The sequence below is a fragment of the Chiloscyllium plagiosum genome, chromosome 16 (assembly GCF_004010195.1).
Source record: "Chiloscyllium plagiosum isolate BGI_BamShark_2017 chromosome 16, ASM401019v2, whole genome shotgun sequence".
Lineage (NCBI taxonomy): Eukaryota > Metazoa > Chordata > Chondrichthyes > Orectolobiformes > Hemiscylliidae > Chiloscyllium > Chiloscyllium plagiosum.
The window spans coordinates 53317591-53332296 of NC_057725.1; the positions used below are offsets into that span (position 1 = coordinate 53317591).

The following is a 14706-nucleotide window of genomic DNA, read 5'->3' on the forward strand; positions in this document are numbered from 1 at the left end:
CTTTCGTAAAGACAGAAGCAAAAAACTCACTTAGGGCTTCCCCTACCTCCTCAGACTCCACACACAAGTTCCCTATGCTATCCCTGATCGGCCCTACTCTTTCTTTGACCATTCTCTTATTCCTCACATAAGTGTAAAATGCCTTTGTGTTCTCCCTAATCTTTCTCGTGCCCCCTCCTGGCTCTCCTCAGACCATTTTTGAGCTCCTTCCTCGCCTGCCTGTAATCCTCTAGAGCTGAGCTTGACCCTAGCTTCCCCCACCTTATGTAAGCTACCTTCTTCCTTTTGACGAGAAGCTCCACCGCTCTCGTCATCCAAGGTTCCTTTATCTTAGAACTTGCTAATGGTGGCGTTGCCATGCATCTGCTGCCCTTATTCTTCCAAGATGGTGGAGGTTGCATGGATTGGAAGGTCCTGCCACGTCAATCTTGAGTGAATTACTGCAGTGAATCTTTTTGTATACAGTACTCACTGCTGTTACTGTGTGTCAGGAGTTAATATCGGAAGGTGGTGGATGAGGTGCCCCTCAAACATCACACCAGTATTGAAATGACATAAATTGATAACTTCACAAACAGATCCTGAGCGATTTATTCATCCTGTAAAATTTATGTTGAAACAGCACACACCAAAAGCGTCCTGTGGAATTATTGCTCCCCTAATTTCGATATATCATTGCAAGATCATGAAAGCTCCTAAGGTAGCCACTCTTGGTGCTGCAAAGTGCCCAGTCTATGTCTTTTACACTAAAGTCAATCTGGATTCAAGACAGTAAGTGAGGCAGAAACCAATATACCTTTAATTGTGGATAGAATTTACTAACTATTCAGACTGACAATAATTTACAAACACCAGCCCCACCTGAAATCCTTTCCCTTCACATCTAACCAGTCAATGAACTATTAGTTAATCAAATAATCTGTATAACTGCATGTTATGTTAATAGGTAAACTATTGTGCAACATATCCCAAAACAATAGTGTGGTGCCAGTGTCTTATCTTATTACACTCCTTTAATGCACCTTGGGACATTAGACAATGTTAAAGCAGCTATGTAAATGTAGTTGTTGCAACCATGGGTGTAATCACAATGCCAGATTGTTGATATTTGTCAGTAATGGAAAGGACAACAAAATGGTGGAATCCCAATAAAATGAGAGGTCACTGAGTAACCAAGTCTTAATTCCAGAGGAAGTACAAAATAAAATGTGTTCCATAACTGTTCAAGTCTGTGATGTCATTCCACTGTAAATATCTCACTAAATATTGTTTTAAAATCACTTTTCTCACAGATGAGCCACTTAGGTTTGGGGTGGAACTCAAACCTATAAAGGTGGTGGAGAGACAAACAGGAACCTTTGAGTGCCGCCTCACTAAGAAGGTCCCGAGTGTCTGCTGGAAATTCCAAGGTGTTGAGGTGAAGCGAGATGACAAGCATGACATCATTGTGTCAGAGGATGGACTGACCCATACCTTGAAAATCAAAGATGTGCGACCAAGTGATGTTGGCGAATACAGTTTTTCTGCAGACAACCTAACCTCCAAATCACAACTGCAGATAGCCCGTATGTTATATCACAGCAGGCTGGCAGAGTTACTTAAAAGAGCAAGGCCTTGTTTTTAAGTAAATCTATTTGCACTACCCTCTTTGAGGTCAGGTACTATCAATCAAATAGTGGTGACACCCATTGATTATGTTCAGATTAAATGTCATTCTCATTGGATCTTAAAGTAATTATTAAGACGTAAAAAATCAGCCAAGGAGCTGTCATCTCAGTTAACCTACATTAAAGGAAACTGAGAGACTCTTAGCTTGCTACCCATTCAATACTAGGGACCATAATGTATATCTGTGCATGGAATTGGGATAACTGAGGGACTAAATAAGTTCTTTATATTCTGCCTTGACACATGAAAAAGTGCCACTAGGGCTGAACCTTGTGATGTCCCCAGTGTCGGTGTGGTGGTACAGGAGTGAAGGTGGCAAGTGGAGGCCCCATTGCTTTTAGCCCTCCATCCGGATGAAGTCCATGGCAGGAAGGCTTGTGGGATTGCTTACTCATGCTGCCACCAATTGAGGTGTTTAGGCTATTAATTAAGAGCCTCATCTCAGTGCTATTGGTATAAACCCAGCAATGGTTAGGGAGGGTTCACCATGTGACGGAGCATGGCAAACAACCCTGGCTGTGGGTTCGCAGGAGTGACCCCTCATTCAAAGACATACGGTGCCTGCTTGGCACTAACTGGCATCAGGTAGCAGAGTCCGGTTGAGAGCAAACCTTCACCCTTGCTGCTGACTAGCTCTACCTCCCCAATACTGTCTCCCCTATCTGATGACTCCCTCTATGGACAGACCCAGCAAAAGTATTTAGTGGTCTTCACAGAGGAGGAACTTGCCATAGGAGTCCTCAACATTAACTCTGAAGACAATGAAGTCTCATAACATCAGGTCAAATATGGGCATGTTAACATCCTGCTGATTACTATGTATCACCTCCCTTCAACTGAGGAATCGGTACTTTTATGTATTGACCAATAGTTGGAGGAGGCGCTGAATATGACAAGGATGCAGTAAGTACCCTGGTGGGTGACTTCAATGTCCATCACCTAGAGTGACTCAGCATCACTACTTATTGCCCAGACTGGTTAAGTCCTAAAGGACATAGCTTTTAGACTGGGTCTGTGGCATGTTGTAATGAAATCAGCAAGAAGGAGAAACATTCTGGACCTCATTCTCACTGAGCTACTTGTAACAGATGTATCTGTCAATGACACAATGTGTAGGATTGACCACTGCAAAGTGCCTGTGGAAGTGAAGTCCTGTCTTCATGGTACTGTGTGGCACTAAAAGATGTGAAGTTCCAGCAGACCTAGCAACTCAGAACTGGGTAGCCATGAGGTGCCATGGGCTATTAGCAACAGCAAAATTATGCTCACATAGAATCTGTAACCTGATAGCCCAGCATGTCCTATGACATTCCAGGAACAATACCAGGCATATCTAAAAATGAGGTGCCAACCTGCTGAAGCAATAACACCAAGACTACTTGTATACCAAGCAGCGCAAGTAACAATTGGCAGATAGAGCTAACTAATTCGATAACCAATGGATCAGATGTAAGTCTTGCTACATCCAGTCATGAATGGGGACAGACAATGAAACAACTCAGTGAAGGAGGAGGCTTCACAAATATCTCAGTGCTCAATGATGGGGAAGCCCAGCATATCACTGCAAAAGGCTGGAGCACAAAGTGTATTTCTGCGCATGCACTGTCCCTGAGGCTGTTTACTCCTTAGCACTAGAAAAAGGCTCTTCAACTCCTTATGTACTGTGACACTGCTTTGTTTCCAATCCTTTATATAGTTTGTTCTCAAATGTGACTCTCTAGTGTGGTGTCTAAGAACATATGCTTGGTCTAGGCTGGAGACTTTTACTGTTGTCAGAATTATGATCAGTTGTATCATCACAATTTACATGCATCTAATTTAACCCCAATAAGCTGGTACATTTTGAAAGAAGGTTTAAATTACTTTATGCACCATTGGGTAAATGTGTTCAATGAAGCCTTCATGCATATATGAGTTAATGACTTTCTTAAAATAATAAACATAGGAATTCATCCAATTGTACTCACTCATACAGGAAAAAAACACACTAAACAATAATTTGAAGCCTCTGATTTGCTAGTCTCAACCAAATACTCTCCTAAGTAATTGACTATCCAGCATTTCTCCTGGGAAAAAAAGAGATGAGTAAAGAAGTGTCATTGCCACCTGTTAACTAGAGCAGGCAATATTAACAGAGGTATAGAAACAGAATAGTTTGGAGGGTAATTTTTAGCTTCACAGGCTGTCTGATCTTCAACCCTTTGAAATCAATAAAAATCAGTGCTCTCCAACAATCAAGTAATCTACCCTGCCAAATGACCACCTTGGCAATGAAGGTGAAAATGCTCAACTCCAATATAGGTTTCTGAGACCAGCTCTGCTTATATAACGTGGGGACTTAGGAAGAGGGAAGAGCAGTAATCTCTATTTGCAGTCCATTAGCAAAATATAATAATTCAGGGCAGCAATTTGCAGAAAATGAGCAAATGTTCTCTGGCATTTTTTTATTGTTGAAGGAAACTCATACAGTAATTGATTAAACATTCTTAGTTTTCTTCAACCTCTACAGGACTCCCTATCCAGTTCCCAAGTGCCTTGAAGAATGTACATGTAAAGGAAAAAGGCAAAGCGAGACTGGAATGTGAACTGAGCTCCAAAGATGTCCGAATCAAGTGGTTAAAGAATGGCAAAGAGATCACCAGGTCCCCAAAGTACAATATGATGCGGGAAGGAAGACGGGTTGAGCTGATTATTGATGATGCTGAGCTTGAAGACAGTGGGGAGTACACAGTTGTGGCCATGCAAGACAATGATGATCGAGAGTACACCTGTGCCTGCACATTGAATGTTCAAGGTAAGAAGAACCAACTTTTTCAGAATAGAAGCAAACTGTCAGACTGAAGAAGTCTGGGCTTTTTGAAAGCTGAGCTCATTTGTCTACTTTCTTAACATAACCATCAACCCCCATCCCCATTCAATTGCTTTTTGAACTCAATTCTCTTCATTGTACTTCCACACTTATCAATTCCACACCATTTTTTTTGTTTAACCTATGTTTCCTAACCAGCCTATTCAGAGATGTTACTCTATACTTCTGGAGCAGGTGGGACTTGAACCCAGGCCTCCTGATCTAGGGGTAGGGACACTATCACTGCAACACAAGAGGATCCCTCTTCACACCTCTATGGCCCTTTGAGTGAAAACATTTCACCTGACTTCTTTCCCTCTTTTAATTGTCTTAATTCAATTTACAACTTTGATATTTGAACCTTTTATCAGATTAAACAGCAAAGCTGGCTTCATTTTTTTTAATGGCCTTCATCATCTTATCAGCAATAAGCTGAATATCTGCATTTTTTCTTGTAGTTTAAATGTCTGACATAGGGAATGATAAATAATTCATATAGTGTCAAACACTGCTTTTTACGACTGTGCTAAACAAATAATGGTAAAGTTCCTCTCTGTGGCTTGCACTAGACATTAACGTATGCCTTATTTTCATACCACCCCAGACCGGTTTGCCACAGTTAAGAGTGGAATGTCTGATGCCCACCCTCAGACAGGCCAACCTGCAGAATTCTGTGTGGTACTAAATGATGAGAAAGTTGATGGAGTGTGGCTAAAGGATGGGAAAGAGGTACGTATACATCAGCAGATTGTTACTTTAAGTTATAATGAAAGATTTACTCTGAGAAACTTGTTTACTGGCATTATGAATGTCATACTTCATGACCAATACTGACAGTATATTAACTTTATTCACTAAATGCAATGTTACACACATTTATCCCCATCCATTCCTATTCATCAATCTGAATTTGGAGGGTAGCTTCCTGGAAACGTAAGAGAGGAAGAACACAAGAACAGGTCATTTTGTCAATTAAGCCTGTTCTCTAATTTTTAGAGCATGTTAATCCACAATTATACACACTCCTTTATCCAGCAATTTTAATACTTTCGGATAGCATCAAATTCTAGTTTTAGAACTACAATTGATGTAGCATCTATTGCGTTTTGAGGAAGAATGTTCTAAACTTCTATAACCCTTTGTATATGGAAGTGTCTTTGAAAATCACTTCTGAAAAATCTATCTTCAATTGTCCTGGATAATCCTAGACTCGTGAACTAGCAGAAATAGTTTCTCTTAATCAACTCTAATGCTTCCTTTCCTGTTTTGAAAAGTCAATCAAATTGTCTATTAACATTCTGATTCCAGGAAATACATTTGTTTTGCAATCTCTCCTTATAATTTATCTCTCGAAGTTTGGGTATGTTTCTGGTAAGTCTTTGCTGAACTCTCACCAGTATATCCTCAGATGTAGTGCTCAAAATTTCTTCCATTGGCCCCAGTATGGTTTAACCTGTAATATAGCATAACTTCCATCCCATTGTATTCTAAACCTCTAGATATAAAAGCTTGGTTTTCTGATTATTTTCTATACCTTCCCAGGATACTTTGATCTTCTAAGTACTTGGACCATAAGGAACTTTGGGATCTCTATCTTCATATTAATAGACAATAAGATATCGGAGCAGAATTCAGCCATTTGGCCGATTGAATCTGCTCTGTCAAATGATTGTGGTTGATGTTTCTCAATCTCATTCTTCTGCCTTCTGCCCATAACCTTTGATCCCCTTATTAATCAAGAATCTATCTATCTCTGCCTTAAATGCACTCAATGACTGCGATTGCCATGCTTTCCCTGGATGTGGAGATGTTAAGATATTTTCAATCTGTCTAAGCTCAGTCTCCATTTCTCAGTCTTGGCATCCCACTGGCATTCCACTCCAGCCAATACAAGAATCAGCTCCTCGAAACAAATAGCAGTGATGCCAGCCATGGTTTCCCAGCATGCCCTCTCACTGTCCCTGATATCCCTGGCATGTCCTATCACTGTCCCTGATATCCCAGCATGTCCTATCACTGTCCCTGATATGTCAGGAAACCCTCTCACTGTCCCTGATATGGAGATAGTGAGGACTGCAGATGCTGAAGATCAGAGTGGAAGAGGTTGGTGCTGGAAAAGCACAGCCAGTCAGGCAGCATCCAAGGAGCAGGAGAGTCGACGTTTCAAGTATAAGTTCTGAGCTTATGCTCAAAACATCAACTCTCCTGCTCCTCAGATACTGCCTGATGGGCTGTGCTTTCCCAGCACCACACTCTGATATCCCAGCATGACCTCTCATTGTCCCTGATATCCCAGCATGCCCTCTCACTATTCCTGATACCTCAGGCATGACCTCTCACTGTCCCTGATATCCCAGCATGAACACTCATTGTCCTTGATATCCCAGGCATGAGCTCTCATTGTCCCTGATACCTCAGGCATGCCCTCTCACTGTCCCTGATACCTCAGGCATGCCCTCTCATTGTCCCTGATATCCCAGCATGCCCTCTCACTGTCCCTGATACCTCAGGCATGACCTCTCACTGTCCCTGATATCCCAGCATGCCCTCTCACTATCCCTGATACCTCAGACATGACCTCTCATTGTCCCTGATATCCCAGCATGACCTCTCACTATCCCTGATACCTCAGTCATGACCTCTCACTGTCTCTGATATCCCAGCATGAACACTCATTGTCCTTGATATCCCAGGCATGAGCTCTCATTGTCCTTGATATCCCAGGCATGCCCTCTCACTGTCCCTGATACCTCACGCATGACCTCTGATTGTCCCTGATATCCCGGGCAGACCCTCTCACTGTCCCTGATACCTCAGGCATGACCTCTCATTGTCCCTGATATCCCAAGCAGGCCCTCTCACTGTCCCTGATACCTCAGGCATGACCTCTCATTGTCCCTGATATCCCAGCATGACCTCTCATTGTCCTTGATATCCCAGGCATGTCCTCTCATTGTCCTTGATATCCCAGCATGACCTCTCATTGTTCTTGATATCCTAGGCATGACCTCTCATTGTCCCTGATATCCCAGCATGCCCTCTCACTATCCCTGATACCTCAGACATGACCTCTCACTGTCCCTGATATCCCAGCATGACCTCTCACTGTCCATAATACCTCAGGCATGACCTCTCACTGTCTCTGATATCCCAGCATGAACACTCATTGTCCTTGATATCCCAGGCATGAGCTCTCATTGTCCCTGATATCCCAGGCATGCCCTCTCACCGTCCCTGATACCTCAGGCATGACCTCTCATTGTCCCTGATATCCCAGCATGACCTCTCATTGTCCCTGATATTCCAGGCATGACCTTGCATTGTACCTGATATCCCAGCATGACCTCTCATTGTCCTTGATATCCCAGGCATGTCCTCTCATTGTCCTTGATATCCCAGCATGACCTCTCATTGTCCTTGATATCCTAGGCATGACCTCTCATTGTCTCTGATATCCCAGGCATGACCTCTCACTGTCCCTGATATCCCAGGCATGACCTCTCACTGTCCTTGATATCCCAGCATGACCTCTCATTGTCCCTGATATCCCAGCATGACCTCTCATTGCCCTTGATATCCCAGCATGTCCTCTCATTGTCCCTGATACCCCAGGCATGACCTCTCACTGTCCCTGATATCCCAGCATGACGTCTCATTGTCCTTGATATCCTAGGCATGACCTCTCATTGTCCCTGATATCCCAGCATGCCCTATTACTGTCCTTGATATCCCAGGAATGACCTCTCATTGTCCCTTATATCCCAGCATGACTTCTCATTGTCCCTGATATCCCAGCATGCCTTATCACTGTCCCTGATATCTCAGGCATGCCCTCTTACTGCCCCTGACATACTATGTCCAGTTGATCTTCCACTTGAAGAAAAATGCATTCAGGACAGTGCCTCCCTCCCACACCACTCTCAGTTATCAGCTTGCATAAACTGTTGTATTCTGCAGCCCAGCCTCCTGTCTAGCAGCACCAGAATTCTGACACATGCTTTACAGGTCATAGAGGCTGCAGAGCACGCAACTCTCCCATGGTCAGGCGAACTCTCTGCCCTCTTAATATCCTTCTCTGGTGCCTGCTGAATGGTTAGGTTCCTTTTTTGCACTTACAATTTTAAACCTCAGGAGTCCACTGAAACAATTCCAAACTATGTCCATTTCCTCCTCAACATCTGTCTGTCACTGACCTCATTATCCATCTCCTCCAATGTCCTCTTCATGAGCTTTGCTGGCTATCTACCTCTACTGGCAGGGAACAGCATTTTTTTTACTGCCTGCTGCAGCGAGGAGTCCAGAAAATCTTGAATCTGCTTTCACATAGGGTAGACATGGGAGTGGATACATTTCTCACTGCTCTGGGCGCAGCCTCCTCTTCCATTCCTTGGGCAAGTGGCAACATTGACAATCCCTGCCACTGGATGCCGCTGCAGTCCTGCCTTTTTCCACTTCTTGCTTTTATAGCACCTACCACTGCTGTTTGGAGGTGAACTCCACACCAAGGAAAGACTTTGCAAATAAAGACAGAACAGTGTTTGTGTTGTCAACACAGTGTAGAATCAGTATCTGAAAATGCATACAATGTCAGGATCCCAACCTCTTGTTAAAATCCTGCCCACATCACTATTTCTACCTTCACTTAGTTAAGAAATCTGCTTCATGTGAGGCTGTAAACGTTTCCTTATCATTCTGAACCCTTATTCTGTCAACTTCTTTCTTCATGATGTGTTCTTTGTCTGTTGTTCAGATTACAGACACAAAAAACATACAGATTGTGAAACAAGGGGCAGTGCACAAACTGATCATCAATAGAGCGGATGATGAGAGTGAAGGAAAGTATACATTCAAAGCAAAAGGAGCAGAGAGTGAGGCAGTACTGTCCATTGCAGGTATTACCATTGCTCTTTAGAACATTACATTTGTATTTTCTAATATTGATTTGCAAACAATGATATTTGATACCTGGAGACAAATATTAAGCTTTACGTCCTGGGCAGTAATCTGGTGAGGGAAATTACCTGGTGGTTATTAATCTGACTGGCTTTCAGTTCAATTAATTTTTCATGAAATATTGAGAGAAATAATAGACTTCAATTGAATTACAAGAGATTCGGTCCCTTGACATTTCTTCTCCCTCTTGTGCCCAGCTGATGCCTGAATGTGAACGTACGATTATAGAAACTAGGAGGAGACTATTCATCCCCTTGAGTCTGCTCTGCCACGCAATAAGGTCCATTTGCCTATCACATTACACATTCCCATCTAACTGTGAAAACCCTTGATTCCCCTGCCCAACAAGATTCTATTCACAACTGCCTCAAACAAATTCTGTGTCCCTGCCTCCACTATCTTCTGAGGCAAAATTGCCCCCTGAGAGAAAAAAAATTCTTTTCATTCCTCTTTTAAAAGAAGGTTCTTCTGATGTTAAAATAAATCTCCTCTCGTTGTGGATTTACCCATCAGTGGAAACATCGTCCATCTGGTCAGGACCATTCAGGATCTTATGCACTTCAATCAAATTGCCCTTCACTAACCTAAACTCCGAAGGAAACAAGTCCAGCCTGTTCAATCTATTCACTGAACACAATCCACGCATTCCAGATATCAATCTCGTAAACCTCCTCTAATGGATTTCCATCCTTCCTTAAATATTGAGACCAAAACTGCACACAGTATTTGAGATGTGTTCTCACTACGCCCAGTAAAACTGAAGCATAACGTCCTTATTTGTGTGATCAAACAGTCTCATAATAAAGAATAGCATTCCATTCACCTCCTTGATTACATGCTATACTTACGAGCTAACTTTCTGTGACTCTTGCACGAGAACATCTAAATCCCCCTTCACCTTGGAATTCTGCAATCATCCTCCATTTAGGTAATCTTCGACTTTGACGTTCTTACTGCCAAACTGAACAATTTCATATTTTTCCACATGATACATCGGCCAGATGTTTACCTTGACAGATGAAATCAAAGTCGCAATACCTTACTGTTATAACCAAAAGAGGAAACAACAGCATTTGTGTTGCGGAATTAGGAATTGATGCTTGGCATAATGGGATTACAGTTTTAGAGCCTGGACCACATTGTCATCTTTTTATTTTTTTGCAGATCCACCAATTATCGATCCTGATGTTCTGTCCCTGTTGGCCAAGGACCCAATCACTGTCAAGGCAGGACAGACAGCAACTATTAAGATCCCATTTAAGGGAAAACCCATTCCTAAAGTGACCTGGTTTAAGGATGGCCTTGAGGTGTTTGAAGATGCTAAAACCGAGATAGAGAAGAGTCCTACACAGACAGTGTTAGTACTAAAACACTGTGTAAGGGAGGACAGTGGGAACATCATGTTGAAGCTCAAGAGCGACTGTGGCTCAGCCTCAGCTAACCTTCAGCTAAATGTCATTGGTAAGTGAGAGAAGAACAGATGCACTATTCATTCACTTGCTTTTCTCTTTGATCTATACTCAGTAAGAAATGCAAGCACACACGACTCAAAAACCAAGGGTGTGAAAATATTGTGTTCCTTCCTGCACAAGTAGATTGTTACAGGCATGTAAAGCTCTTTTTTAAAAACACTGAGGTGGTGCATCATTTGCTTCCTCTTTACTTGTTCCAAAATTTGGGACAAGTGGTAATCTACTGACATATCAGATGTTGTGTGGGATCCTTTGTTGAAGATGATTTTCTTTTCTTTTCTGCCCCCTTTCATCTCCTGCTGCTCAGGGTTTCACCTTTGCCTCACGTCAAACCTCCCTGGCAGGAAAATGGAGGCCATGCTCCAGCACAGAACCTGAATATGGAGACCGCCCTCCACATGCAAAACTCAACTCTACTTCCCCTGAATCATAACGTCCTTATTTGTGTGATCAAACACCTCCCCTCCCTTAGAAATTAATGACTTATAAAAAGGTATTTGAATTTTCAGTGCCTAAAGAAAACACACAAAGTTGTTTGAGGTTGTGAGACTTCTACTGTAACAAGTGAACTGACAGCAACCATCAATTAAACTCTATTTAGTAGGCAATTAATATACCAAAGTACCAAAAGGATTTACCCCTAGTAACTTTTAACATGACTAAAGATCCATGCCACAGGTATACCTTTCACCCTATTCTCCACAGAATAATAATAATTTTCACGTGAACCAGTCCAGAATTACCCTTAGCTTCCAAAGGGTTTATTTGTCTTCACTTTTACCAAGTTGCAACATGGAACAGCCATCAAGAGGTGCTCAATTTTCAGACAATTTTGAAATGGACTACAGGTTTTAAGACCCATTCTGGCAATCTCTCTTTTCAGCTTTGCCAGAACAAATCGTTCATATTCCTTGGAATGCCCAGGATCTGTCTCTTCGACTAGAGATGATCTTCTCGCCTGCACACTGCTGGCAGACTGGCTGCAATCCTTTGTCTTTCTATCTCCATAGAATCTCTCTCTCTCCCTTGCCTTTTCTGCTGAAATGCTTGGAAACTGAGATCTACAGGTTTATGGAGTTGGATTAATTCTGGAATCCAATTGTGGGATTTCCCCATTAGCCTGTTTTTGACACTGGAACTTTTTTGTTGTCAAAGTGTAGATGTCGAGCAGAAATGTTATAAGCATGACCTGGCCAGCTTCATTGTGGAGATAGGCATTTCTGACCTAACCCATTGACCCAAAATGTGCTATGTGTACAGAATCATTCTGCTTTCCCATTTTCTTTATGCAGATCGACCTAAACCTCCTCAAGGAAAATTGGAATTCCTGGAGCACACAAGGAAATGTATCACAATGAAATGGAAGGCACCACGTGATAATGGGGGCAAGCAAATAACGAGCTTCATCATCGAGAGGAAACTTGTTGGAAAGAAGTCATGGATCAAGGTTGGTGAGGTTGACAGTGACACCACAACTTTTTCCACCAACAAGGTTGAGGAGGGACAAGCATACCAGTATCGAATCCGAGCAGTGAACAGCGAAGGTGTCAGTGATCCCCTTGATTCTGAAGAGGTCTTAGCTGGTGACCCCATTGGTAAGTGTTCACATTGGGTTTTCAATCTACCATTGATGGCAGCATAGAAGCTAAAATTAAAATTGAATCCTTCATAATCAGGACACAATCCTAATCTTAAACATTACACATAAGTAGATTAATCCTTTAATAAAGGAGATATTGATTTTAATTACTCAGGTTTTAAGAATACATTTTCCTACATAATTATTTTATGAAGTATTTTTGTACTTTAAGCATTATAATAGATTTTGTGGAGAAGAGTTACTGTACAAGATAAATGCAAGTCTTTTATCAAAATTATAGCCAAGAGAATGGCTATTTACAAATACTTAAAATTAAACTGTTTAATTCCCTGTCACTATTCACTGATGTGATTGTCATCTTCACTTTCTTTCCATTAGCAGGAAATCACATTATCCCAACTGTAGCTTCATACCCATAAGGCTGGAAAACTTTCTCTATTTGAAAGGTGCAAAGATACCCTAAACTGTTCAATATGAACACACTCATTATTTTGCCATTTCACGAGCACAGAAGAAATCTTCCTCATCTTACAGAAAGGATAATAGTTTCAGAACAGAACACAAATGGAATTTCTTCTGAAAAAAATGACCACGTAAATCCATCCCAATCAAAAGTTATTAAAGACAAGTGATCCTGGAGCTCAAATTAGTGACTGTATATATATCACAATCTTAGGCAACGATCAATGGTCAAACAAAGATATTATTGTTTAATTTTACTTTTATGTCGAACTGTCAATTTCATCTAGTTTCATGGAGGGTTTCTCAATGCAAGGCCAAGTGAGATTTCTTACCCATTAACTTACTACCCTGAACCCCATGGCACCAAACACATCTTATTCTAGCCTGATTCTTCCACTCACTGTACCCAAAAACATTCACCGCTGTTGGGATATCCCAGAACTGACTGGCATTCCTGGCATGGTGCCATCTTTAAAAGGCTGGATAAGCACTATCAGTCTGGAGTGGCTCAGCACAGTTCCTGACATAGCAGAGGGAGGGATTGGTACTCCATTTTGGAGATTGGGAACTGGAGGTCCTGGTGGATGGGGTTGTTCAGGGGACAGATGCCCTCTTCCTGCAAGACCAGCAGAGGTGGTCATGCCCAGACAATGCCAGCCTGCTCTAAGTTGTCACCTGAGTCAGTGTAGTGTCAACTGTCTGGAGGAATGGAGAGCAATGTAAGAAGATCAACAACCTTCTTTGCTCTATCAGTATAAATGGCACCATTTTCTCTCTAATACCTCACACTGTATCTCTGCTACTGTGCTGTCCACCAGTCCCACCCTTCACCCCCTCCACCACCACCCCTTCATCTCCCTTGAAATCTGGCTCTCACGTATTCTTGGAGGCAAGCAGAAGAGTCAAGCCAGGAGGTGAGCTTCCTGATATTCAAGTCCTCACCCCTTGTAAAGAGTCATTCCTGACACTGACCACTTCTGACTGGACTGATATTGGAGGCTGCCCAGATGCACCAACTGAAGACAATCACTCTTGTCTTGGGGACAGTAGACAGTCATGACAAGCTCCCTGGATTTGTGTTTTGTGCTAAACAACAAGGCAATGCAGCATTACTGTGAGCTCAGTATCTAGGCTGAGGGACAAAGTGCAAAAAGGCAAGATAGTGATGCTGTGAGCAGTTAGGCTCAAAATGAGTGAGTGAACAGACCAGCCTGGTGCATTTCATGAGGACAAAAGTAAGGACTGCAGATGCTGGAGATCAGAATCAAAAAGTGTGGTGCTGGAAAAGCACAGCCAGTCAGGCAGCAGTTGAGCAGCAGGAGAGTCGACATATCAAGCATAAGCTCTTCATCAGGAATGTCCATTCCATGAGCTGGGTGTCTGTCCCTGATTGCCTGGTGTCCTTGCTATAGCATTACAAAGTTAGTTACCACAGCAGAAAATGTGTTGCTGGAAAAGCGCAGCAGGTCAGGCAGCAGCCAAGGAGCAGGAGAATCGACGTTTCGGGCATAAGCTCTTCTTTAGGAATGAGGAAAGTGCATCCAGCAGGCTAAGATAAAAGGTAGGGAGGCGAGACTTGGGGGAGGGGCGTTGGAAATGCGATAGATGGAAGGAGGTGAAGGTGAGGGTGATAGGCCGGAGTGGGGTGGGGCGGAGAGGTCAGGAAGAAGATTGCAGGTTAGGAAGGCGGTGCTGAGTTCGAG

General features: G+C 42.6%; 1 protein-coding gene and 1 long non-coding RNA gene across 4 annotated transcripts in view; one reads left to right on the top strand and one right to left on the bottom strand.

Annotated features, from left to right (window-relative positions):
• The window catches only part of LOC122557921, a 117227-nt gene that overhangs the window by 52547 nt on the left and 49974 nt on the right, over positions 1-14706 (bottom strand). The window lies entirely within an intron of this gene.
• The window catches only part of LOC122557920 (immunoglobulin superfamily member 22-like), an 81603-nt gene that overhangs the window by 35889 nt on the left and 31008 nt on the right, over positions 1-14706 (top strand). For all 3 annotated transcript variants that reach the window (XM_043706139.1, XM_043706138.1, XM_043706140.1), the window contains 6 exons: positions 1293-1565; positions 4178-4462; positions 5121-5245; positions 9267-9408; positions 10634-10930; positions 12234-12536. In XM_043706139.1, the coding sequence (XP_043562074.1) occupies positions 1293-1565; positions 4178-4462; positions 5121-5245; positions 9267-9408; positions 10634-10930; positions 12234-12536 (1425 nt within the window). The remainder of the gene's footprint in view (positions 1-1292; positions 1566-4177; positions 4463-5120; positions 5246-9266; positions 9409-10633; positions 10931-12233; positions 12537-14706) is intronic.